The sequence below is a fragment of the Phocoena sinus genome, chromosome 9 (assembly GCF_008692025.1).
Source record: "Phocoena sinus isolate mPhoSin1 chromosome 9, mPhoSin1.pri, whole genome shotgun sequence".
In the NCBI taxonomy this organism is placed as follows: Eukaryota; Metazoa; Chordata; class Mammalia; order Artiodactyla; family Phocoenidae; genus Phocoena; species Phocoena sinus.
The window spans coordinates 647,227-671,555 of NC_045771.1; the positions used below are offsets into that span (position 1 = coordinate 647,227).

At 50.0% G+C, this 24,329-nt stretch overlaps 1 protein-coding gene across 1 annotated transcript in view; it reads left to right on the forward strand.

Moving 5' to 3' along the window:
• PTPRN2 (protein tyrosine phosphatase receptor type N2) overlaps positions 1–24,329 on the forward strand; it is a 693,051-nt gene that overhangs the window by 235,940 nt on the left and 432,782 nt on the right. Inside the window, exons 5-6 of the mRNA XM_032644042.1 lie at positions 4,995–5,154; positions 16,939–17,296. Of these exons, the coding sequence (XP_032499933.1) occupies positions 4,995–5,154; positions 16,939–17,296 (518 nt within the window). The remainder of the gene's footprint in view (positions 1–4,994; positions 5,155–16,938; positions 17,297–24,329) is intronic.

A 24,329-nucleotide genomic window follows, 5' to 3' on the forward strand; every position in this document is an offset into this window, starting at 1 on the left:
GTGCCGCGGAGCGGCTGGGCCCGTGAGCCATGGCCGCTGAGCCTGCGCGTCCGGAGCCTGTGCTCCGCAACGGGAGAGGCCACAACAGTGAAAGGCCCGTGTAAAAAAAAAAAAAAAACTATTGTATCCACTATTTACAGTGTACGGATTTTTATATATAGTTTATAATCATATATAAAATTTATAATTACATATAAATATAAATTATATTACTCAAAATCAAATGTCCTTATTTATATTTTTATTTATTGAAATTTCTCAGACAAAAACTATTTCCATAAATCTTCCTTCCATTTTTAACATATTTTGCTTTACACACTTTGGGTTCTGACGTTCAGCCCATACGCACTCACAGCATTTCTCGTCCACTGGGGATCATCACACCTGCTGCCGTTTTTAAATGGAGACCTCATCATCTTTAGTACTTTTTGTCTTGATCCCACTTTTCTAAAATCGGTATTACCATTCCTGTGTTGTCTCTGTTTTGCCGTCTAATTAATCCTTTAAAATTCTGCCCTTTGGAGCCTCTTACTTTGCATGCAGCATTTATAAATGACATCGGGTGGCATTTTTTACAGCCCCTCTGGCGAGAGACCCCTGATCTCTCTGCTTTCTTTCTTTCCCTCTCTGGCCTGTGACTGGTTTACTTTCACCATCTTTAGTGTTTGTAACTATGTATCTTACTTCAAATTCAGTCCGCGGCCATCACCTTTAGGTTTTCCAGGCAGTTTTTGAAGTGACAGGTCTGAGTCACTATTAATGGAGGAATCCCACCTTCGGGCCCCCCACCCCCTTCCCAGCGCATCCCTGGTGCCTGGCACATGCCGTGTACAGGTGGGTGTCCAGCCCAGAGCTGTTGACTAAAGAAGGAAGGAAGGCATGAAGGGTCTTGTGACACTTTTGTTTATTACGTGGGTAACCACACCGACCAAGAATCCTGCCTGACCTTCATTCCACAGGGTACTTCCAGAGCTTTCTGTACCCTGTAGATGTGTGAATATCCACAGTCAGCAATCTTGTGACAGGACAGGTGACATTAAAAGAGATGAAGGAACTGGCCCCAAGCCAGTGACACATTCAGGAGGTAGCAGTAAGCTCAGAGTGTGGTGTCAGGACGCCCAGCCCCACCCAGTCTTGGGGGGAGCAGAGCAAGCCTGCCTGAGAGCCTGGAAGAGGCAAAGCCGCGTCGTGGATGCTGCGTGAGGGACAGACGCCGGGAGCCTGGGGACACCCTCTGCCGAGGCCCCTGATGGCCAGAACAGATGGGGGTGGGGTGGGCAGCAATGTTACGGAGGACTTGACTGAGCCGTGAATTCTGTTTACGTGAAAAATAAAACGGCACCGAAATGATCATTAGACAAGGTTGGGATTATGGAGAAAGGAGTGAGAACCAGGTCACTGTGTGCTCTTTGCAAAGATTCTGTTTATAATTCGGATTTTTTTTTCCTGAGCACATTGGGTGACAGCTTAAAGCATCCCATGTTATTGGAGCCTGAAGGTCAGTGCAAGGAGGTGGGAAAGGGACCAGTGGAGACCGGCGTGTAGGGACTACATTCTTAGTCTTTTGAGGGAGAAAAGGTACACTTAGAAAGTTTTGACCTACTTCAAGCCGAACGACAGGGCAAAAGTCAGTCTGAGAGCTAACTGCCACAGTGTCGCACACACAGAGATGGACGCTCTCTTCGCTGCTGTGACGTATTACAGTGTCACAAACAGTCCTCCAGCAGCGGACACGCAGGGAAGATGAATAAGACAATTTCAAGACACATTTGTGAGGTTGTTCTATCTACATTGATTAGCAATTAGTGAGAAAAAGTACCAGAAAAGTAAATTGACTTCAGTTAAATTACACACAGAACATGAAATTTCATCCATTAAAAAATGGTCAGGGAAGCCGTAGCCGTGATTTGAGATGCAAAGAACCGTGCAGCCCCTGATCATTTATATGCCTATTAAGTCTGAGCCAGTGTAGCTTGAAAAGGGCATCAGAAATAAAAACAGGACAGTTTTATCAATCGCAATAATTAAGCACAAATGTGAAGATTTTCTGTAAGTCCCAGCTTTTATGAAATACGTACAGATATCAAACCCCTAACATTCTTGAAAATGAGACTTTCTACGTGGAAACACTAGCCGGGAGCCTGTTCTCCGTTACTCCAAGTGGGAAATCTACAAAGAGGTACACACCCGCCTAAAACCCCAGTACATTCCCTAAATCACAGTAAAGACCCACATATAAGGAACAGATTGTCATGTTCGGATATAAAATACTTAAAACATTGTTTCCTGGTCCCTGAAAGTGGGTATGGTTGTTAGCAAACAGGCACTTTATTTGTAGTAACACAGCCTCACCCAACATCTGCAACACACATAGGCACACACAGATACACACGGACACACACACACGACACACACACACAGATAAATACATATACACACCCAGACACATACAGACACACACACAGACACATACGCAGACATGCAGACATGCACGGACATACACAGAGACGCACACAGACGTACCCTCATAGACACGCCTGCAGGCGTGCACGCGTGGTGACCCCACCCTCGGTCACTGCAGACGCCTCGTTGCCATCAGGATGGAGGTCACTTCCGTTACAGAGCACCGTTCTCACTGTTGGACTGCGGCAGAGTGCCCGGATCAGCCTGGGAGACAGGACGGTGTCCTGGACCCGAAGAGGCCATGGATGTCCCGTCCCCATGAGGAGTGGGTGTGGCCGGGGCCGCTGACCCTATAGATCCCCGACTGCGAAGAAGCCCGGTTTTATTTGTCTGGTTTCTGGGCACAACCAGAGCTGGCCTCGCCACGTGACCCAGTGATGCGCCGGGGCTCGGTCCCCTCAGCTGGACGATGGGGCGATGATTCTTCGTCCTCAGGTTGTCGTCTGAGACGACACCAGGCTGGCGGGGCAGCAGACCCAAGCCCATCGGGATCCTGACCTGGGGCACCCAGGGAGCTTGTCTCGCTTGGGTCCTGAGCTGCGTGGGACACGGGCCCCAGTGTGCAGTGGAGTAGAGGCCGGGCAGCCGCAGTAACAGAGGTTCCGGAGCCCTGAGGCTCCCGGGCCCGGAGCTGGTGCACATCTTCTGAGGTGACCTGGGCAGGCCGGGTGGCCCCCTCCGGGCACAGGCCATGGGCTGTATTCTGGCTACAGCGAGAGGCAGCGGCCGAACAGCGAGCCAGCCCTGCTGTGCTGGACGCAGCCCTGCTTTCAGCTCCCAGGCTGTGGGTAGCCGCAGGCTGCACGCGTCCTCTGTCCCTCTGCCCGCGCTTACGGCCTTTCCATCCCCACCTACCCCACCCCATCCAGGCCAGGGAGCCGCAGGACGTCCACTTCTGCACGTAACAACACCTCCTTTTCTACAATTAGCATGGCTTTTATCACATTTGGTACATTTGTAAATAAAAATGAAGATCAAAAGCTATGTCTCTCCAAATACAAAGTCAGAGAAAAGATGGGAATAAATGAAGAAAACAGCGAACGCGTCCTCGTCCTTCCCACGTGCCGAAAGCACACGTGAACGGCGTGTGAGCTCTGCCTCTTCTGGTGGTCTGGGATATTCTCGTTCACATCTAGGGCACTTGCGGCGGTTATAGAAAATAAGACAACCTTAAAGGCCCATGTTCACTTACATGAAGATCAAATGAGTTTAGTAGGTGAGGAAACCCCACGTACATTGTATGTAAACATCAGGGAGCACTTATCTATGTGTGCAGTTATCTATGATTCACAAGTCACCGCACGTTTACTGAGCCCCGGCACAGAGCACAGCTTGAGGTCGTGTGTGGTCCAGCACTTTCCCCACAAACAGTGTCTGTGGTTGTCAAAGAGTTTGACGGGGACTGAGTACTGTGTTTTATATAATTTAAAAAGTGCATTTTCTTAAAAGAAAAAGAAAACAAGACATGTTTTTTCCAAGTAAGTCCATAATCTGCATCACTGCCATTCACCACAATAATCAGTTTGTTTTCTGAAGTTCCCTCCCAGTGATAAACGATCTTAGTCACAGAGACGCTTTTCCTAACGCTGGAAAAGTGCCATCTGAGAGGTCAGCGGTGGGAAAGGCTACAGCTGTAAAGCTGACTCGGCGTCACCCCAGAGCCTGCCAGGTGTTTCCAGGCTTGTTCTTTCGGTGGACGCTGTTCTCAGTGCCGACGGTGACTTGGTCTCTGTGCAGATTCTGGGCAGAGCAATGAACAAGAGAAACCCCCAAGAACAAGGTCCCTTCTTCCAAGCAGCCTCTCGGGATCGCTTCCTGCCTTTTGCGGTCCTCGCGCTCATCCTTCACAGCTGGAGGTCTTTCTCATGACATCACTCTGACACCAGCCCTCTACCCCCTCTTCCTCTTCTAAGGACCTTGTGGTCACACTGGGGTACCGGGAGGGCCCCCCGCCTTAGGGTCAGCTGAGTAGCAAGCTGATGCCACCCGCTCTGCCCCCCGCCGCGCCATGCCACGGAACCCCATGCGGTCACAGCTTCCAGGAGTCACTCACGCAGTGCGCCCCTACCCCATTCCTCTGCACATGGGGGGCGCTGGCTGAGATGGTGGGGTCCCAGAGCAAGTGGATGGTAGGACCAGGGCTCTCCAGTTGACCCTCCCCACACTGAGGAAACCTCTCTGCCACTCAGGTTCTTGTTGGGCTTGAGTAAGTGCTAGCTGTTTCCCACATTCTAGTTTGTCTTCTGTCCCCGGTGGTCGGGGGCGCTTCTTGAGAACATACTCTAGGGCTGGTCCTCTTCTCAGGGTCACTCACCAAGTCTGCACAGTGTCCAGCCGCCAGGCTCAGGGGGCGCATGAAAGCTTCCAGCTGCAGTTGGTGAGAGCAGCGGGGGCCGGGCTCTCGCCACCTGGCCTGACGCCCGGGTCCCCACGTGGTCCCTGCGGCCACCCTCCCTCGCTGTGGCAGCGTCTGTCAGCGGAATCAACGCCACGCCCCGTGGACTGGCTCACGCTTTCCTTTTGCTTTGCAGGAGCTCAAAGCAGAGTGTCCAGGACAAGCGGAGCCTCAGCCTCGAGGGCGACGTGCTGGCCGAGGCCCTTCAGCGCTACCTGCCCTACCTGGAGGCCCTGTCCCAGGCCGCCATCCCTGATGTGCTCCCCGGGCTGAAGCCGGACAGGCCGCCGGCCCAGGTGACCCTCAGAGCCCCTCTCTGGTCTGGGGTGTGTCTGCCCCTGCTGGGGGCTTCCTCCGGGCACACACAGGGAACGTTTCCTATGGCTGTGGCATCGCTGGGCTTTTCTCCTGTGTCTCAGGCTAGCAGGGGGGCCAGGGAGAGACAGGGTGCGTCTCCACCCTTTCGGGAGGACCTGCGCTTACCACCTAGACCCAGGACCCAGCTGCGGGGTCCACTGTGAGGCAGGACAGCAGGAAGTCGGTGGGCACAGGGTGAGCAGCCATCCTGGTTGCCCGAGACTGTCCTGGTGTCGGCACTGAGGTCCCGTGTCCCAGGGCGGTTCTCCTTACGCAACCTGCCCTCGGGGGCGCCCCGCGTGCGGCAGCTGTCAGGTCTTCAGTGCGGGTTCATTCTGTACCAAGGCCAGTCTGCTCTAGAGCCATCCAGGACTCGAAGCCCATTTAAAAGAACAGTTTATAGAAACGATGAGAAATCTCATAACTTTCTAGATGGGAAAGTATGCATGGTTTTATGACAACCGGTCAAACCAGTTGCCAGCTTTTGACTAGCCTAGAAGAGACGGGTCTAGAAGTGGTGTCCAGGGCCAGAGGCCCTCATGCATCTTGAGGGTGGCCTTGGGGAAAGCATGGAAGTCCAGGTGCTCTGGGCACGTGGGGTGTTCGGCAGCCACATTCACGCTTCTTTCTGTGGAAGGTTATTTCCGCCAATGGAATTTGACCCATTTTAAGCCTGATGCCGTGCTGGAAGATGGATGAAAGCCTGGGACGCTTTACTCCTCTCACACCCCCCAGATTCATCCCAAGGCGGCAAGGCCCTGGGACACCGGGGGAGCGATTTGGGCCACGCCTTCACTCGCTCTCCTGTCACTTCAGCCAGCTCTGGGCTGGATGCTGGGCGGCACACACGTGGTGGCCGTGCGGGGTGGCTGAGCTCGGTTAGCTCCCTGGACCAAGAGTGGCCTGAAGCCAGCTGGAGGGGCCTGAGTGGGCCCCTGACTCTGCCACGCTCGCCTGCTGTCTGTGCCCGCGAGACGCGGGAATTAGGAATAAGCTGCAGCGACTGTTGGGACTTGTTGACGGCGGGGTCTTTGAGCCTCCGGGAGGTGCAGTGGTGACGCAGGTGAGCAGCCGACACGGCTCCGGGGGCAGATGTGCTGCTCTTCCGGCTGCACTCGGGCCCTCACGCGGATCCGGGGAACTTAGCGCAGAGCCCTTCCAGCCCTGACTCGTGCACGCGGTGGGCCCAGCCCTGTGCGTGTTCTCCAGGCGCCTTCCCCACTGGAGGAGAAAGGTGACTGCTGTCTTTGCCAGGACCGTGCCTTCCTCCCGGAGCTGTACCCTCGGCACTGGGCTGCCTCGGACAGGAGTGATCACATCCCGACCTGCCCTCCCTTCTAGGAAACACTGATGGGGAAACAACATGGCTGTCCCTGGTCTTGTCCAGCGTTCCGTCAGCAACGGAGACCGCCCATCACGTTTGCCCTCCGTAATCTTTAAAACTCCCGCCCAGTGGAATGACCACACCTCGTGGTCCGGCTGGACCGTGCCGGTTTGTGCCTGCTGCCCCGTCAAAATTACCAACAAGCCCCTTTTCCCTCTCAGAAATGTCCAGTTTGAATGATGAATTCTGTGGTCATGTCACCACACAGCTGTTTCAGCATGACAGTCACAAGGATTATTCGAAAATGAGCACTTGGTGGCATTTTGGCTTAGGTATTTTTATCCTCTGTTAAGATGGATGCTTCTCAATATTTAAAAATGCATGAAAACCTGGAACTCATTATTTTCTCTGTCCAGGGTTTAAATGAGGAGAAAGCTCTTCATCATCCCTGTAATAAACTGAGACAGGCTAAGGTACAAGAAGCGCTTTGTGCAGACTTTTGCCAGGGATTTGGGCAGTGTTCTCTGATCCCCTCGGCTCTTGGTTGATGAAGTATTTCAGTTGGAAATGTAAGCTTTCTACACCGATGATCTTTCAAGGTGCAACCAATTTGCAATGAATTATTTTATGAGTCATCTTTTCTATGTATGTGTCATCAAAAATCTAGCTGTCATAGACAGAGAAATGCTGTGAACTTATCATCTTTAGAGGTTTAGTACGAATTACTTCCTGAAAGAAGCCAGAGGGAGTAAAGTCACACTCCTCTTAGACAGAACCGCCCAGCCCCGAGCCCTGATGCACAGTTGTGCTCTTATCATCACCAAATCAATGCAGTTACTGCTTCTGCATTGTTAGTGGTGGAAACCAGCTCCCGCTTTTATCAACCACAGTAGGGCTCGTTCATTACAGAAAACACTGTAGGTCCCAGTTTATTCTATGCTTTGGAGGAGGTTTAAACCGAAAGTCATCATTTGGAAATACCATGAATTAACTGATTTATTTGGAATCCTTGTTTTACGCATTTTTATTGTGCAAGAAACTGCTAGGTGCTGGGATTTTACATTCCTGCCCTCTAGGATTTTACAATCTCACTGAATGAGGGAGACACAAAGATACATTTAAAAGCAGAGCAGGTGCTGTAATGGAGGGAAGGCTGAACTTGAACCAGGTGGGCACGTGGGGTCAAGGGCTTCCCGGGGGCTGGGCGTTGGAAGAACAACCAGAAGTTGGCAGTTGAAGATGCTCAGATGAGCTCAAAGTGCAGCATGTCAAGAGGTCCCCCTGGTCTACCGCGACAGCAGGGATAAGCCAAGGGAGCTACTAAACCATAGCCTTCAAAGGCAAAAACAAAACCCAGAAAGCTAGGATACAAAGAAACCTGAATGAACTAAGTTCAGAAAGCGATGAGCTCATTCTAGGGGAGAGAAGACCACCGCTGCTTTCCCACAGGCAGGAACCACGGCGGGGAGAGGAAGAAGGCGGCCTAGGGTTTAAGGACTGTTGGCAGCGGAGCCTGGCGCGAGGGTAGAGCCCAGAGGCAGGCTGCACAGAGCACTGAGTGCTGGAGATAGGACACTGGAGGGTGGGAGAGGGGGACAAGGACTGAGAGATGTCCTTCCAAGGAACTCCAGGCCTTTCTGAGCACACCTCAGCCCTCCGAAGGGTTGGGATGAGGCTGCATGGTGGAGAAAGGTCTGTGAATAGCATGCAGAAAGCCCGGAAAAGAAGTCTTCCGCGACTCACAACGGTACTGGGCTGTGAATCAGAGAGAGCTCCCCTGGTTCAGAAAACCGGCAGCTGTCTGCAGAGCACGAAGCGATCCTCAGGGTTGCACTGGGGCTTGGATCTGAGCCCTGCTGAAGAAAGGGCCCCAGTCCTGCCCTCAACATCACTGTAGTCAGTAGTGACTGAATCTGACCACCTCTGCGACAGAATCCACACCAACGTCAACGACAGATTTCATGGACTCAGCCGCCACATCAGCAGGCTGAGCGAAGAAGGGACCGTCCGCTTCCTAGGGTTGAATATCGTTTACTTCATCCTCCTCTACTCTTAAAATTTCCAGACACATGAAGGAACAAGAAGATGTCGCTCTTGGTCAAGAGAGTAAAGAGTCGATAGGAGAAGATCCAGGTATGACTCATTTGTTGGGATTATTGGAAAAGGATATCTTAATAATTAGGATAAATACGTGAAAGGATTGAGTGGGAAAGGTGGAAAAGCATAAGCGAACAAGTGGAAAATTGTAGCAGAGAGATGGAAAGAGTAAAAAAGAACCAAATGGAAATGCTACAAATTAAAGTAATGAGATCAGAAGTAAAGCATTCATTTGAGGAGCTTAATGATAGACTAGAGAGAGTAGAGGGAAGAATCAGTGAATTTCAAGTCAGCTCAATAGAAATGATCAAAAGTGAAACAAAAAGAACATATTGTAGGGCTTCCCTGGTGGCGCAGTGGTTAAGAATCCGCCTGCCAATGCAGGGGACACGGGTTCAAGCTCTGGCCTGGGAAGATCCCACATGCTGCGGAGCAACTAAGCCCATGTGCCACAACTACTGAGCCTGCGCTCTAGAGCCCTGAGCCACAACTACTGAGCCTGTGCACCACAACTACTGAAGCCCGCGCACCTAGAGCCCGTGCTCCGCAACAAGAGAAGCCACCGCAATGAGAAGCCTGCACACCGCAACAAAGAGTAGCCCCCACTCGCCGCAGCTATAGAAAGCCTGCACACAGCAACGAAGACCCAACGCAGTCAAAAATAAAAAAATAAATTTATTTTAAAAAAGATTATATTTTAAAAAAGAGTGCAAAATGGAACAAGACATCCAGGATACATGGTGCAATTTCAAATAACTCTAACACAAGTATAATTGGAATCCTAGAAGGGAAAGAGAAAGAGAGTGAGGCAGAAGAAATATTTAAAGAAATAATGGCTGGGGTTTTTCCAAAATTGACAAAACATCAAAACATAGATCCAAGAAGCTTAGTGAACCTCAAGCAAGATAAATACAAATCTAGGCATATCATAATCAAATTGGGGGAAAACCAAAGATAAAGAGGAAATCTTAAAGGTATCCTCAGGGGAAAAAGACCCCTTACATCTAGGGGAATGATTATAAGAATGAAGTCTTACTTCTCATTAGGAGACCATAAAACAATGGAAGAACATCTTTAAAGTACTGAAAAGGAAAAAAAGACCAAACAAATCCTGTCAATTTAGACTTTTATATCGTTCAAAACTGTAGGTGAAACAGGAAGAATCTGTGTCTGGAAGACTCATACTCCAGAAATGCTAAAGGAAGTTCTTTAGCTTAAAGAAAAATGATATCATATAGAAGCCAATATCTACAAAGGGGATGAAAAGAACCAGAAATGGTAAATTTGCAAGTAAATATAAAAGATACACACACATAACATATATGAATTTTTGGATAAAAGCTATTGGATATTTGAAGCAAAATAATAAAAATGTATTTGTGGGGTTTTTAGCTTACGTGGAAGAAAACTACATGACAACAGGACCACAAAGAGTAGGTAGGAACACTAATTACACTGTTGTAACTTTTTGTCGATTTGTGAAGTTCTGTGATATTATTTGAAGGTAGACTGTGATAAATTAGACACATTATAATTTTAAAAATAGGCAAAAATAGGTATTACTGAAGGTCAATTCAGAGATAAAATGGAATGCTAAAAATGCTTCACTTATCCATAGGAAGGAAAGCAAGGAGGAAGAGAGGAAGAAAGATCGGATGGGTTGAATATAAAGCAAATATCAAGAAAGTAGAATTAAATCCATCCATATCAATAATTATATTAAATACAAATGGATTAAGCCCTTCAAATAAAAAGCAGAGATGTTCAATCTGAATAAAAATTAAAAAACAAGCTTCAACTATATTCTACTAAAGCCAACGCACATGAAATAGAAAGACATATATAGGTTGAAAGCAAAAGTATGGAAAATATACACAATGGAATCTCTAAATATAAGAAAACTGGTGTGACTATATTGACATTAATCAAAGTACACATCAAGACAGATGGTATTATTAGATATAGAGATGTTTTATAATGAGTAAATGGTCAATTCATTAAGATGACATAGAAATCTTTTTATGAACCTAATGTCAGAGCCTCAAATACATAAAGCAAAAATATGAAACTATTAAAGAGAAATGTACAAGTCCACAATCATTTTTAGAGATTTCAACTTTCCTCTCTCAGGAACTGATTATACAAACAGATTAAATATCAGTAAGGATATAGAAGATTTGAACAACACCATCAACCAACATAACCTAATTGATATTTATAGAATGATACACCTAAAAACCACTGAATACACATTATTTTCAAGTACACATAGAGTATTTCCCAAGATGGATCATGTGCTGAGCCATAAAGTAAGTCTCAACAAATGTCAAAGGATCAAAATCACACAGAGAAAGATATTAAAAGAAGAGAAAACTACAGATGATTATCTCAGAAATACAGAAACAAAATTTCTAGACAAATCAAATCCAACGATATAAAAAAATAATAATACATCACGATCAAGGGAGATTTATTCCAGAAATGCAGGGCTGGTTACATCTGGAAATTAATCAGTACAACTTACCATATTAACAAGGAAGAGAAAAGCTATATGATAGTCTCAAAAGTAAAAGCACTTGACAAAAGCCAACATCATGATAGAGACCTACAGCTAACACCATACTGAATGAGGAAGAATGAATGCTTTCTACTTCAGATCTGGAATTCCACAAGGATGTCTGCTTTTACCTCTTCTGTGCAACATTGCCCTGGAGGGCCTAGCTCGTGCGATAAAGCAAGAAAAAGGAATAAAAGGCATCCAGATTACGTGATCATCTTTGTAGAAAATTTGGTGGAATCTACGAAAAAGCTACTAAGACGAATAAGTGAGTGTGGAAATGCTGTGGAATGCAGAGTAAATATACAAATATACGAACGTCAGTTAGGTACTGGAATTATAAAAATACCGTTTGTAATAGCATCAAATATTATGAAACAACTAGACATAATCTAACAAAATATGTGTAAGGCTTTAAACGTTGAAAATTTTGAAACATTGAGAGTAATTAAAGAAGACCTACGTTCGTGGAGATACACACTGTGATCGCGTGTGGGGGACTCGGCAGTGCTAGGGTGGCAGTTTCCCCCAAACTGTCCTATAGACGTGACACCTCCGTTTACAGAGGGAAACCGAGGCTGAAACAGACAGAGTGAAATGTTCACTTTCAGATGCTTAATTGGTGGAATTCTTGTTCGACTTTTTCATGTTTGTTTTTTAAGCCAAAAAGAAGGTCCCCAAGTTGCCTTCTTGGAAGCCAGTTGAGCACAGTTCTGCGTTTTCCGTCAGCCAGCCTGCAGGACGGGCCGGCTTCTCTGTGGCACTGCCTGAAGCCAGGCCTGGGGCCACATCCAGCTCTGCTTCTACTCACCAGAGATCCTGTCTCCTTACCCACAAAATGAGGAGTCTGCAGACACCAAAATGTCATGTCTGTTGAGAGGGTCAAAAAGAAGTAAAAACACATGAAGCCAAAGAATGGCCTGGCGCTGGCACTCAGAACACACCGCCCACGTGGGACGGTTGTCCTGAGGTCCTCCGGGTGGACGCGGCAGGCAGCTGACCTGCAACCCCACGCCTCGTGCTCACCCGGGCTGGACAGAAGAGCGGACTGCAGCTCTGCCTCAGTCCATTCCCTTTACCTCTGCTTGCGGGCATGAGGGTGTGGGGTGCAGCTGCCGCAAAGGACAAAGTGCAAAGCGGGAGGAGCGCCCAGTGACGCAGAGGTGACGCAGCAAGAAGGTAGTGCCACGGGGAGACGAGAACCAACGCGCGCGTCCTGTCGTCAGCCGTCTCTGTAGACTAGTTCCAAGCTACGTAATGGAGCATCGTTTGCAGATATCCGTAACTTAACATCCACGCTTTGTACTGCTGTGAACTTTCTGCAAAATTCATTGATCCCGTGGTTTAGAACTTAACACCTCTTCAGCCTCAGATTTTGTGAACCCTAGAAACTGGGGACTGATTTTTCTAACAGATAGCTCTGTATCTGAGCAGCAGATAGCGTAGCTGTCGTGGTCAAAGGTAGACCAGTGTGAGGCTCCTCTGAATGCAGAAATGTTTTTGTCCTGGGGACAGTGCTGTCAGTAAGAATGACACCTCCGATCTGCTGCCCCTGAACGTGGGCGGGTAGCTGAGAGCCTGACCAGGACTGAGCACTGACGGCTTCCCACTGTGTGGAGACAGACCGGCTTTTGCCAGAATCACCCTCTACGGCCCGAGCCCAACGAGGCAGAGCAGTCTAACCCCAACTCTCCATTAATGAGCCGGACGTGAGGGTTGCCGAGACCCACCCCCAGCCCCCCAATCTTGCCGCCTCCAACGGCATCACGGGGCCGTCTCATTAGGAAGCCTGTGGACAGCCCCACCGCCATGTGCTCTGTCACGCCGGCAGCAAGTGTGTCTTGATCAATGTGCTTGTCAACGCTGCCTTCGGGCTGTGAGACAAACCGGAGGAAATGTTTGCTCTGTGGTCAAAAGGTGGCTCAATTGGGGTTTCCTAATTTGTTCGGGATCCTCGGCACAAGAGAATATGTGATGAGCACGAGTGACTAATGTACAGACAAAAGTCTCATCCACTCAGTGCTCGCTGGCAAGTGGGACTCGGAGGGCCTGCCGTCGGAACTCATAATTGTGCAATCTGGGACTGGGCAGGTGTATCTCCATGAGAGGAAGGGGCCCTGACTTTCAGCTGTAGTACCCAGGCCCTGGCACGGCTGGGAGCCACGCAGGCAGGGGATGTGATGCAAGTTGTGGCTCTAGGAAGGGTGTCACCTGGCTCCAGGAAGCTGCCCTGATTTCCCCAGCTGATTATGGTCACTTCCTTCCAAACTCCGTATCCCCAAACCTCTTTGATATGCTTTCCATTATAGTTACTGATGTCTGTGACTTAACTCCCGTTTCAGTCTGCAGGCTGTTTGAGGACAGGTCCATGTTGGAGGCATTCTTCCCCTGGAGAACGTAGAATGTGGTCCAGAGCTCAGCACACAGCAGCACTAGTGGCTGTGATGCTGCTGGTGGTGGCGACGCTTGGTAGCAATGATGCTGATGCTACCATTTATCCAGTGCCCTCCTGAGCCATGTGCTGAGCTAGGTACCTGTACTCTCCCTAATACAACTGCTTCAAGAAAAAAAGGATTCCCCCGCCCCGCCCAGTTTTGTAGGGGCAAAAGTGGAGCTCAGAGAGGTTAGAAAGTTCTGAAGGTCACACAGAGCTGTGCTGACGGCACTGGGCCAGTCTCCCAACCGAGCCTCCTGTCCCCTGGGTTTACTCAGCAGACCCTTGTGGGATGTGGAGGGAGTGGATCTGCGCCGTCTCGTGTGGAACACCATGGGCTGAGGAATGTCGTCCCAGGGTACATTCCAGGAAGGTTGGCAGCAGTTCTCAGCTGCTTCACACGCGCGACGCAGACCACACCAGCGACACCCAAACTAGACTGGGATGACACACAGTATGGAGAGTTAACAAGCCGGAAGTGGCTGTACCAGCCAGTCCTCATGCTTTCCACAGGTTGCTAATCTCCAGATTTGGGCAACTGCAGTCATAGCACTTACTCGGCATTATCTTAGGAAATTGGACATCATAGGTTTGTTGGACTGAGGTTTAAAACGTCTTCGGAATAGGGGGTTGAAAATGGTTGTAGAATTTTAGACCCAGAGGTGGGACAGAGTCCACTCGGATGGCTCCCTCAGGGCCGGTGCTCAGGTCCCCACTGCTCTAAAGGAAATGCGGGTGTGACACGGGCGAGTGAGTGACAGCCACTAGCTGTTAGTAGGCTAGCGGTAAGCCACTAGTAAGTAGGAGCTACTAGCGCTTCTGTGCCAGGTGCTACGCCCATCATCCCCATTTTACAGGTGACTTAGAGGCTAAATAACTCGTCAAGGCAAAGGTCACTAAGCAGCAGAGGTGAGACCCAAGCCCGGTGGCCTTGCCCAGAGGCCAGCTCCCTCTACGTGCTCACTGCGTCCGGATAGGAAGCCTCAAAGAGGCAGCGACCGAGAGGATACCCTCCTCGCTGCTCCCCCCCCCCCCCGCCCCCAGGCTCTGGGTGACCTGGGCACCCTCACCCGGGGCCGCGCTAAGCTCTCCCACTCTCAGAGGACCTGGGGTCACCTGTGAAAACTGAAGTTTTTTTTTTTATTATTACTTTTACAGTCTGCCTACTGAAATATTCCTCTTCCCTCTTCACCTTAATTTGGCTCAGAGCATAAAAGACCTCACGCAGATTGTTTACCCTGGTCCACTGCACGGATCACACGCAGCACTGATTGTCTGCGCTGTGTGCAGCCTGCTGTGTCCGCCCCCCGAGCTCTCCACTCGACTCTAATGAAAGGCCCTTGGAGTAGAAGGTGCATTCCAGCAAAGAGGGTCGGTGCTCGTGGCACCGTAATGAGGCTCCCGGAGGCCGTCCCAGCCTCCAGCGCTGGGGCCCGACCAGGTGTTCAGAGACAGCCTTTCTCCACGGAAGTTCAGGCTGAACTTAAGATTGACACTTACACCCAATTTGTGCAAGACTGCTGGAGGGGCTACTTGTTGTGGAGGCATCCCCTCTCTTTCTCTCTTTCTCATGAATCTTACTTTTTCTCTTCTAAAGGAAAAGCAGTTGATTTCAGCCAGCACTTGAACAAAATTATACAATTTGGATGACAACTAAAATCACATCATTTAGAACTAAAAACAATCTTGGAGATAATGGCCAGTCTCCTCTGACAGGAGAAAACCGAGTGTCAAGAGGTCAGGTGACCCGCCCACGCTCATACGTGAGAACGGAAAGTAGCACCCTGTCAACCCCAGCTTCCTGCTTCAGGCTGGCTACGTGAAAATCTGTCCTGCAAGGCTGAGCGCAGATATTTTTAAAATAGACAGATTTGGGGGTCTGAGCCACTGTCTTAAATTCAGTGATGGCTGCACATCTTAACTAGATCCCCAAGTGTGTACCCACTGACTAAACACTGATTTGTGCCCCAAGGGAGGTGCATGTAGAAAATATGAACGGGCAAGGTTTTAAAAGTTTATGGTCCCTGCACCCGGAGAAGAACCACGAAAGCAGCCCTGAGTCATCTCCGAGTGGGAAATTACCGTTTGTCCATGAAATTCTGACGGTGCCGTCGTCAGAGGCAGAACATTGAGATTTCTAACGTTTTTACAGCTGTCCCAGACGTGAGGAAACTGGGCCTTGTTGTGTCTAGTGGGCAAAACAAAGTGTGATGAGATCATGTCCGGGGAACGTTTACTAAATGAGTGGGGAGGCAAAGTGGGTGGAGGCTGAGGAAAAGGCCATGGATTCGACATCATCTGTAAAACAAGAGGCCCTGGCACCTTCACCGGCCAGAATATCGCTGTAAAAAGGCTTGGATGGATGTAAAAGGGATTTAAGTGATCAGTAAAGACAGGAGCTGGAGTGAAATAAAAACCATCAGACAAAGGAGAGAGTCCGTCGCGGGGGAAGCTACTCTGTGGAGTTACCGTACACACAGTGCATGGCTGTGTCGAAGGAAGACAGCTGTACTATAAAATAAAAACTAGTAAGAGGAGAAATGGAGCCCTCACACGCTGCCGGCACGGTGATAGTGGTGCAGCCTCGCGGGAACACGTTTTGGCGGCTCCCGGACAGTTCATGCAGAGCTGGCCGCTGCCCAGCACCCCACTCCCAGGCACGTGCCCGGGAGACGTGAAAACAGGTCCACACAGAGACTTGTACACGAAGGTTCACAGCAGCGTTATTCGTAATGGCCCCCAAATGGAAACCACCCAGATGTTCACCAGCTGAGGAATGAAGAAACCAAAATGTGCTCTGTCCTTAATCAATAATTTTCAGTCATCAAAAGGAATTTGGCACCAACGTACTACAACACGGACGCACCTTGGAATAACCATGCTCGTCGAAAGAAGCCAGACACAAAGGCCCCATTGTGATTCTGCTTACGTGAAATGCCCCCAAATAGGCCAAGTCATGGAGAAGGAGGTAGATGAGCAGTTGCCTGGGGCCGGGGGAGGAGGAATGGGGTGATAGAGGGTTCCGTTCCAGGCGATGTTTGCACCGCTCTGCGGATCTGCTAAAAACACTGAATGGGGTGAATCTCATGGCGTGTGAACTGTATTTCAGTAAAGCTGTTATGAAAAAAACACCGTGGGAGGAATGTGGACGTGGGACCCGGCCCACCCGTGAATTAATCCGTGGTGCCTGTTTGGGGTGCGCGTTCCGGGTGCCTGGTGCTGTTTAGCGCCCGGAGGTCCAGACCCGGTGCCACTTCAGGGCCTGCCCGTCGATGGGCGCTCACCTGCTGTTTGTCCCCCGGCCCCTGCAGGGTGAGGACCCCCCGGCCGACAGCGTGCTGACCTTCGTGGCCCGGACGTCCGCCCTGACCTATGCCCCCGCGTCCCGGGCCGATTTCCCCGGGGACCGCCCGCTGCGCACGCTCCGCAGGCTCCAGCCCGACGAGCTCAGCCCCAAGGTGGCCGGTGGTGCGGACAGGCAGAGTCTGGTCGCCGCACTGGGTGCCTACGCGGCCCGGAAGCCTCCCGCGCCCCCCAGGGACGGCGACCCCGCAACCCGCAAGCTCGTGCGCGCACCCTGGCGAGAGCCCAGGATCCTTTCGGCACCGGCTGCCCCCCAGAAATGGCCCTCGCCTCCGGACCCCAGGGACGCCCTGGGCACGGACGACGGTAAGTACCCTTTGCGTGCTTGTCGTCGGCTTGTTTCTGCCTCTCAGGCAGCTGCCCGGGCCGGGCCTCCGAGGCTCTCTCCACGTGCGCACCAGGCTCCGCCATAGAGCGGACAGATGCCGAGGGGTGGGAGGGGCCGTCCGTCCTGGTCCTGCTCCTGGGTCGCGGGGACTCAGGCGGCCAGTGCCTGCGGCGGAGGGACCTTCGGATCTCCTGGGGGAGACGCCCTCCGCGTTCAGTTCTCGCTGCCCCGACAGTCTCGCTATTTCATGACTTTATTGGTGGAGATGATGAGGGAATACGACTCACAGGCCAAAGCTGGCCCCGCCCAGCGTTTGGTAAATTGAATATAAACGACTTCGGAGTCCACTGCCCTTTCCTTTTGTCTCCGCCTCTCCACTCCTGTGGTCAGACTCATGCCCAGCTCCTTAGTTTATGGGTGTTTGCTGGCCCCCATGAGACCGGCCTGAAACGAACGCTGCCCCCAGTGCCGTGAGTGTACTTGGGCCCTTGAAGTGACCAGCCCTCGAGGCCGCCACTTCGGCCCTTGATGTGAGTCACCCCGGCTGTGGTCGCCCCACGGGAGGAGGACTGTTGGCCGGTCCTAGCCTCTGTGAGATGCCCAAGGGCCTCATCTGTTTTCTAACAGCCTTTCCCTAAGACCGTAAAATATAAAGTGCGATTTTGATAAAATATGACTTCTCCTTTGAAGATATACAAATAATAACATGAAGCAGGTAACAGAGTAAAAAAATATTGAGTGTCCGTTCCCATTCGCGCTCCCTGTCTGTAAGTGGAGGCTTGATCGGGGCCGCTCTGGTGGGGCTCTTCGGGGAACACCCTCTGGAGATGCTCTCTCCGCTCTCCAGTGACCCTTATTAGCGGCATCATTTGGTTGGCGTTTTCTCCTGGGCTACGTTGCAATGTGGGTTATCTTTTTATATATATTGTCTTCCCAGCTGCGCTATATGCTTTAAAGAGTCATGTAAAATGTTAGTCTCAGAGCAAACAGAGAGACTTGTAGGATGAACGCCCACACATGCATTGCTGGGTTCCTCTCGCTACTTCTGTGACCCCCTCCTCCCCTACGCTGACAGATTCAATCGCATGCTGTCAGGTTTCAACTGTCACACTTCAGTATTGCACTGCCAGAGATACAACTCATGAATAAACCTAACCAAACAGCTTTATCCCATGTTAAACTTCATACTAATGTCTTCATATCACCAAGTATCTAATCTGTGTTTAAATTTCTCACTTGTAAATTTTCTTTACAGTCGGTTCTTTGAAGGCAGTATCCGAAGACGGTCCACTGAATTGGTGGACGTACCTGTTAAGCGCCTTTTAAACTACAAAAGCTTTCTCCTCCCTCTTTTATTCCCTTGTATCATTTTTTTAAAAAAAATATTGTTTCAGGTGTACAACGTTTTAGTTTGACATCTGTATACACTACAGAGTGATCACCATCAAAGGTCTAATTACCATCCATCTCCATACAGCTGACCTCTTCACCCATCTTGCCCCCATCAACCCCTTCCTCTCTGGTAATCACTAATCTGTTCCCTGTATCAATGAGGTTTTGCTTTATGTTGTTTCTCTATTTTAGATTCCACATATGAGTGAAATCATACAGTATTTGTCTTTCTCTGTCCAGCTTATTTCACTAGCTTAATACCCTCTAGGTCCATCCATGTTGTAGCAAATGGCAGAATTTCATTCTTTTTCATGACTGAGTAATATTCCACTGTGTATATGTATGTACCACATCTTTTTTTTTTTAAGATTTTTTTTTTGATGTGGACCTTTTTTTTTAAGTCTTTACTGAATTTGCTACAATATTGCTTCTGTTTTATGTTTCGGTTCTTTGGCCCTGAGGCATGTGGGATCTTAGTTCCCCTACCAGGGATCAAACCTGCGCCCCCTGCATTGGAAGGTGAAGTCTTCACCACCGGACCGCTAGGGAAGTCTCACCACATCTTCTTTATCCATTCGTCTGTTGATGGATACTTAGGATGCTTCCATATCTTCTTGGCTATTGCAATGAACATGGGGGTGCATATATCTTTTTGAATTAGTGTTTTTGTTTTCTTTGGATAAGTACACAAGAGTGGAATTGCTGGATCATATGGTAGTTCTTATAATTTCTGTCCCTTTGTTAAGTTCCGGCTGTGTTCATCCATGCTTCTTCTGGGTTCAGTGAGCTTCTTTATGACCATTATTTTAAACGCTTTATCAGCTGAGTTGCTTTTCTCTCTTTCATTTAGTTCTTTTTCAGAGGTTTATGTCTCGTCCTTTTGATTGGAACATGTTCCTTTGTCTCCTTATTTTGCCTGATTCTCTGTGTCTGTTTCTCTGCGTTAGGTGTATCAGCTACCTCTCCCAGTCTTGAGGAGTGGCTTTTGTAGGAGACATCCTGTGGGTCTCAGAGGTGCAATCCCACTGGCCACCGGAGCCCGGGGCTCAAGGGGTGTGCCCGTGTGGGGCACCTGCCCTCCTGTTGCGGTGAGGTCAGTGTCGCGGAGGGGCGCTGGCGGGTGGGGTTATCGCCTGACTGGTCGTGAGCCCTGCTGAGGTGCAGGGGTGGCAGCGCTCTCGGTAGGGTGCTAACAGGTTAGGTGGCGATTTCCACAGTGGCGCCTGCAGTGTCTCAGTCCTTGGGGAGCATCCCAAGTGGTCCCTGTTTCTCCAGCAGGTACTTCAAGATGAGTAAGTGGGTCTCCTTCCTCTGTGATCCAGGTGCCTTGCAATCAGGCACGTCTGCGCTGGTTTTGAGTCAAGTGAGTCTGCACGAGGGCCCTTTAAGAGCGAATTTCCCATTCTCTGTAGTTCTGTAGTTTTCTTAGATGTATCTCCTGTTGATTTTCAAAGCCAGGTGTTTTGGGGGCTCATCTCTCCTGTGCAGGATCTAGGGGTTGGAGAGCCTCCTGTGGAGCTCGAATCCCTCGCTCCTCAGAGGAGAGATTCAGCCCTTTGTGATCCTTGGCGGTTTGTGGATCGCCGTGGCTGTGGGTTTTCTCTTGGCGAGACCAGCTCTCTGCCTTCCTGCCTGTTGATGCTGTCCTGTGCTTTCCTGGTTGCACCCCAAGGAGGACGTGTACTTGTTCCTCTGTTCCACACGCCCTGTGAGCTAGGAGCTCGGAGATGTGACCAGCGTGTCCAGCGTTCAGCAAGAAGCCTTCAGGGGGACAGCGACCTTCTGTGAGGGGGACGCTGCCTCCCTGTGTCTCATCAGCGTCCAGCAGCCCCGGCCACGTAACCTTTCTGGCACATTTCACCTTGACTGTTTGGAAAGTGCTCGATCCCCCAACAAGAGGAGCTCACCTCACCCTACCCCACCTCGAGGGAAGCCCTCGCAGGGCTGTACTTTTCTCTGGAGCATGTCTCACAGTCTGACTCACGCATTTGCATGTATTGGATAAATGTTTGTCTCCGCTTGTAGACCGTCAGCTTACGGAAGCCAGCAAACTGTGCTTCTTTTCTCACATTTGCACCCAGGACTCAGCATGTGCCTTGCAGGGTGTTTGCTGAGTGGATGAATGGTGTCATTTGCTCTTCACGTCAACCATGAAAGGTGGTGTTATTGTCAGCCTCGTTTTCCTGATGAGGAAACTGCAGCTTGAGATAGCAGGTGATAGCACTTGTCCCAAAGTCAGGTCACTTAAGGCAAAGTGGATGGAAGCTTTTAAGAACCGTCTAAAATGCAGATTTAAACACAATTTGCTTTATTTCTTGGGCTCATTGGTCCTGGACTCTAACGTTTTAAATGCCATTCAGCTCCAAAGTCTAGCTTTCTCTGACTATTGTGTGCAAAGTTGTGTGCTGAGACTTTAGGGTGAGCAGAGGAGTAGAGAAGGGTCACCTGGGGGCAGGGGTGTCAGCCAGGGCTGGAAGGAGGAAGGGTTCTCTTCTTACATAGTGAAAAAGGACAAGGCAAGAAAAGACCAACCTTCTTCTAAAGCCCCAGAGCTTCCCGGGGTTACCTGTCCAGACCAGTCACAGGCAGGCCAGTCCACACCACTCACCCCTGGAAAACTGCCCCTGCCGTTCGGTCTAATATCCTTCAGAACCTCGGGGAGCGTTCAGGTAGATTCAGTGAGCCATGAGCACAGGATCCCTAGGAAGGCGCAAGACACAGGAGCCCTGTCCTCAAAACCCAGTTTCACCTTGAAAGCACCAGCGAGAAAGTCAGAAGGGAGGCCCAGAGGGCCAGGGTGTGTGACCTCCCCGGGGGCGCAGCCCTGGAGAGCTGGCTGTGCCGGGCACCCAACGGGTGTAGTGCGGAAGACAGAGACGTGGGTGACTCAGATAGTGGCTGCCCTTCTGCAGGACAGTCGAGACCAATTTGTAGCCCTCAGGGCTCATGAAAACCCACCCATCCCTGCTCCCGAATCAGTAAATCAGGCCACTGGCTTCATGTGCATGGCAAATGTTCATTTGGTAAAAACTTAGAAAGGAGACCCTCTTCCTTCATTTATTCATTATTTACACCGTGTCACCTTTGAAAAAGCTTTAGTTCACATAAAATTAAAAGACCAGTGTGCAGTAGGATAATGGCAAGGGCAAACGGCAAAGTGTGGAGTGTGGGATTCAGACACGGCTGGTCCAGCTTCTCCTGTTTCGGACACGGTGTCTCGGGTTGTGGCCCAGCTGGCAACGCCCCTCGTTAGAGTGTTGTTCTGTATTCTGTGATCGGTTCTCTATGGAAACCGGAATGTGTAAAGGATTATTGTTGTGCTTTTTATCAGTTGTGGAAGTAGTAAATGGTTACCATGCAATCCCAGAATAATAGATGTGTAGAAAGAAGAAAACAAGTCACCCTGGATCTCATCACCACCAGGCAGGTGCTGTGAGCGCTGGGGTGCCTTTTGGCGCTCCGTGTGCGTTTGTGAGGCCTGGCACCGCACGGCTGACCCGGGTGGGGCCATGCGCAGCTGCTGCTTCTCCTCTGCACGTCCCTGCAGTGCATTCGCCAGGGCTCGTTCTTCCTCCATCGCTGGGTTAAAATTCAGGCAAGTCCCATGAACTCCAGTCGCTCTTAGGTAATAAAAAGCGCGAGGCCACTTTTGTATGGAGAGTTTTAAAAATTGTGGCAAATCCACATTGGTTTGGCTCTGATCATAGATTGAGTTCCTGTCTGCAGAACTGCAGCATGAAGCGTGCACACCTGGGCACCGACCATCCAACCTGTGCCGCGGGGAGGGAGCTCGGCAGTTCTCACATTCAAAGGGCGTTTCCATGAACGGGATCCAAATGCCTTGCTGATTCAGCCCATTTAGTTAATGTAGACGGATTTCAGGGGCTGCCCAGGTAGCCCTTCCTGGGAAGTTCCCTACTGTGGGGTCTGCATTTGCCACCCAGCACGTGTCTAGGCTACTCCCCTGAGTGTGATAACGGTGAGGCTGAGGGTGATGAGTGGTGATGGTGGTGATTATGGTGGTGATGTGTGTGTTTGTACGTGCCTAAACTGTGTACTTTCACGTACACGTGGTGATAAAGGCACTTAGGAGCGAACACTGTTGTGTGTGATTCACATCCTCTTTGTGGAAGCAGATTTGTGGGAGGTTAACTGTACACCATTGCTTATTCTCGAAAGCTTGTAGCATTTGTCTGGGGGACCCTATTAAGACATATAATTTCTGTAGGTCAGGCCTGCAGCGGTTGTTCATGGGAGCTGATCTCCTACTCCAGGCCTTACATATTTGATGTCCTGACATTTCATGTAATTGCTCTGCTAGAGCCCACTTGGCACATTGAAAGCTACTTAAAATGTCATTATAAGCCGGCCGGATCTCGGAATTACATGGTGCGGCAGCCGGAACAGAGCGTCTCACTTTGATGCGTGTGGTATTTGATTGTGCTCTGCGCCACGGTCCCTCCAGTCCACCAGGGCTGGCTACACTCTTTAAAGAGGGTTTCCTCATTTCTCCTCATCTTCGGAGGACTGACAGTGGTGCCTCCGAGCTGACTCACTGTGGTCAGCCGCACTTAACGCGGGGGGTGATCGCTGACACGAGTTAATTGCCCTCCTCCTAAGTGGTCAGCCGCTTAGTATCTACCATTGTATACCTGTGGGTTTTTTAGTTATTTTTCACTAATGGTAATCTGAAAAGTTTCTTTTTTGGATGAGAGGAGACAATTTTAGGAATTATATTTTATTGTACCGTTTTGAAGATGGATGTTTCTTATTATAGTTAGAGAGGCCCACGGAAAGTCTCTCCCGTTCTCTGGTCTTTATCTTAAAGAACGTGAGTGTTTTCACGCTGCAGGTCTATTTCTGCTCTTCCCTCCAAATGAGGAGAATAGAGCTGAGGGAAGTTAAGGGAAAGGACATGAGGTAACTGTAGGGAGGGTTTCTCTGAGTTATTAAATGTCAGCACAGATTATTGGAGGAGGGGCACAACTTCCCCTTAGCTATTTGGTTATTAGATGTGGTAGACAGTCTAAACATTTGATTTCGTTTTCTCAATAACCCCTTCAAGTGGGAGTTACTGACCCATCTACACAGACAGACCCCGAGACTGGAGCCTGGGTGTGGCTGGCTGCAGAGCGTACTTTGTCCAGATCGTGACCCCCTGTTTGTGGTGGGTCTTTTAGGATTTCTGGTCTGACTTGCCCTGTGTTTGACCAACATCCTTCCTGCCCTGGGTTGCCTAAAACAAAACATCGCCCGGTGGGATGCTTTGAGGGGCTGCCGAGCGCCTCCACCCCTGCCCAGGCTCCCCCAACGTTGGGAGCTGACCTCACACAGCTCCTCCAGCTTTGCTGTCTGTTGTCACCCACCTGGGCTCTGTTCCGTCCCCTGAACCTCACATCCGGTCCATCTGGACCTGCCATAGAAACACATAGGCTCCCGCCAGCTCTGCCTGCTGCACCGCCATCCCCAGCTGGGTTCCTGCAGGGGCCTCCTCCGGCCTCCCGGCTCTGACCTTGTCTCAAGCCTGCAGGCCTCTTAAAATTGTAAACCAGATGACGACTCACTGCTCAAAACCCAGCAAGGGCTTCTCATCCCACTCAGCAAAAATCCAGGTCCTTT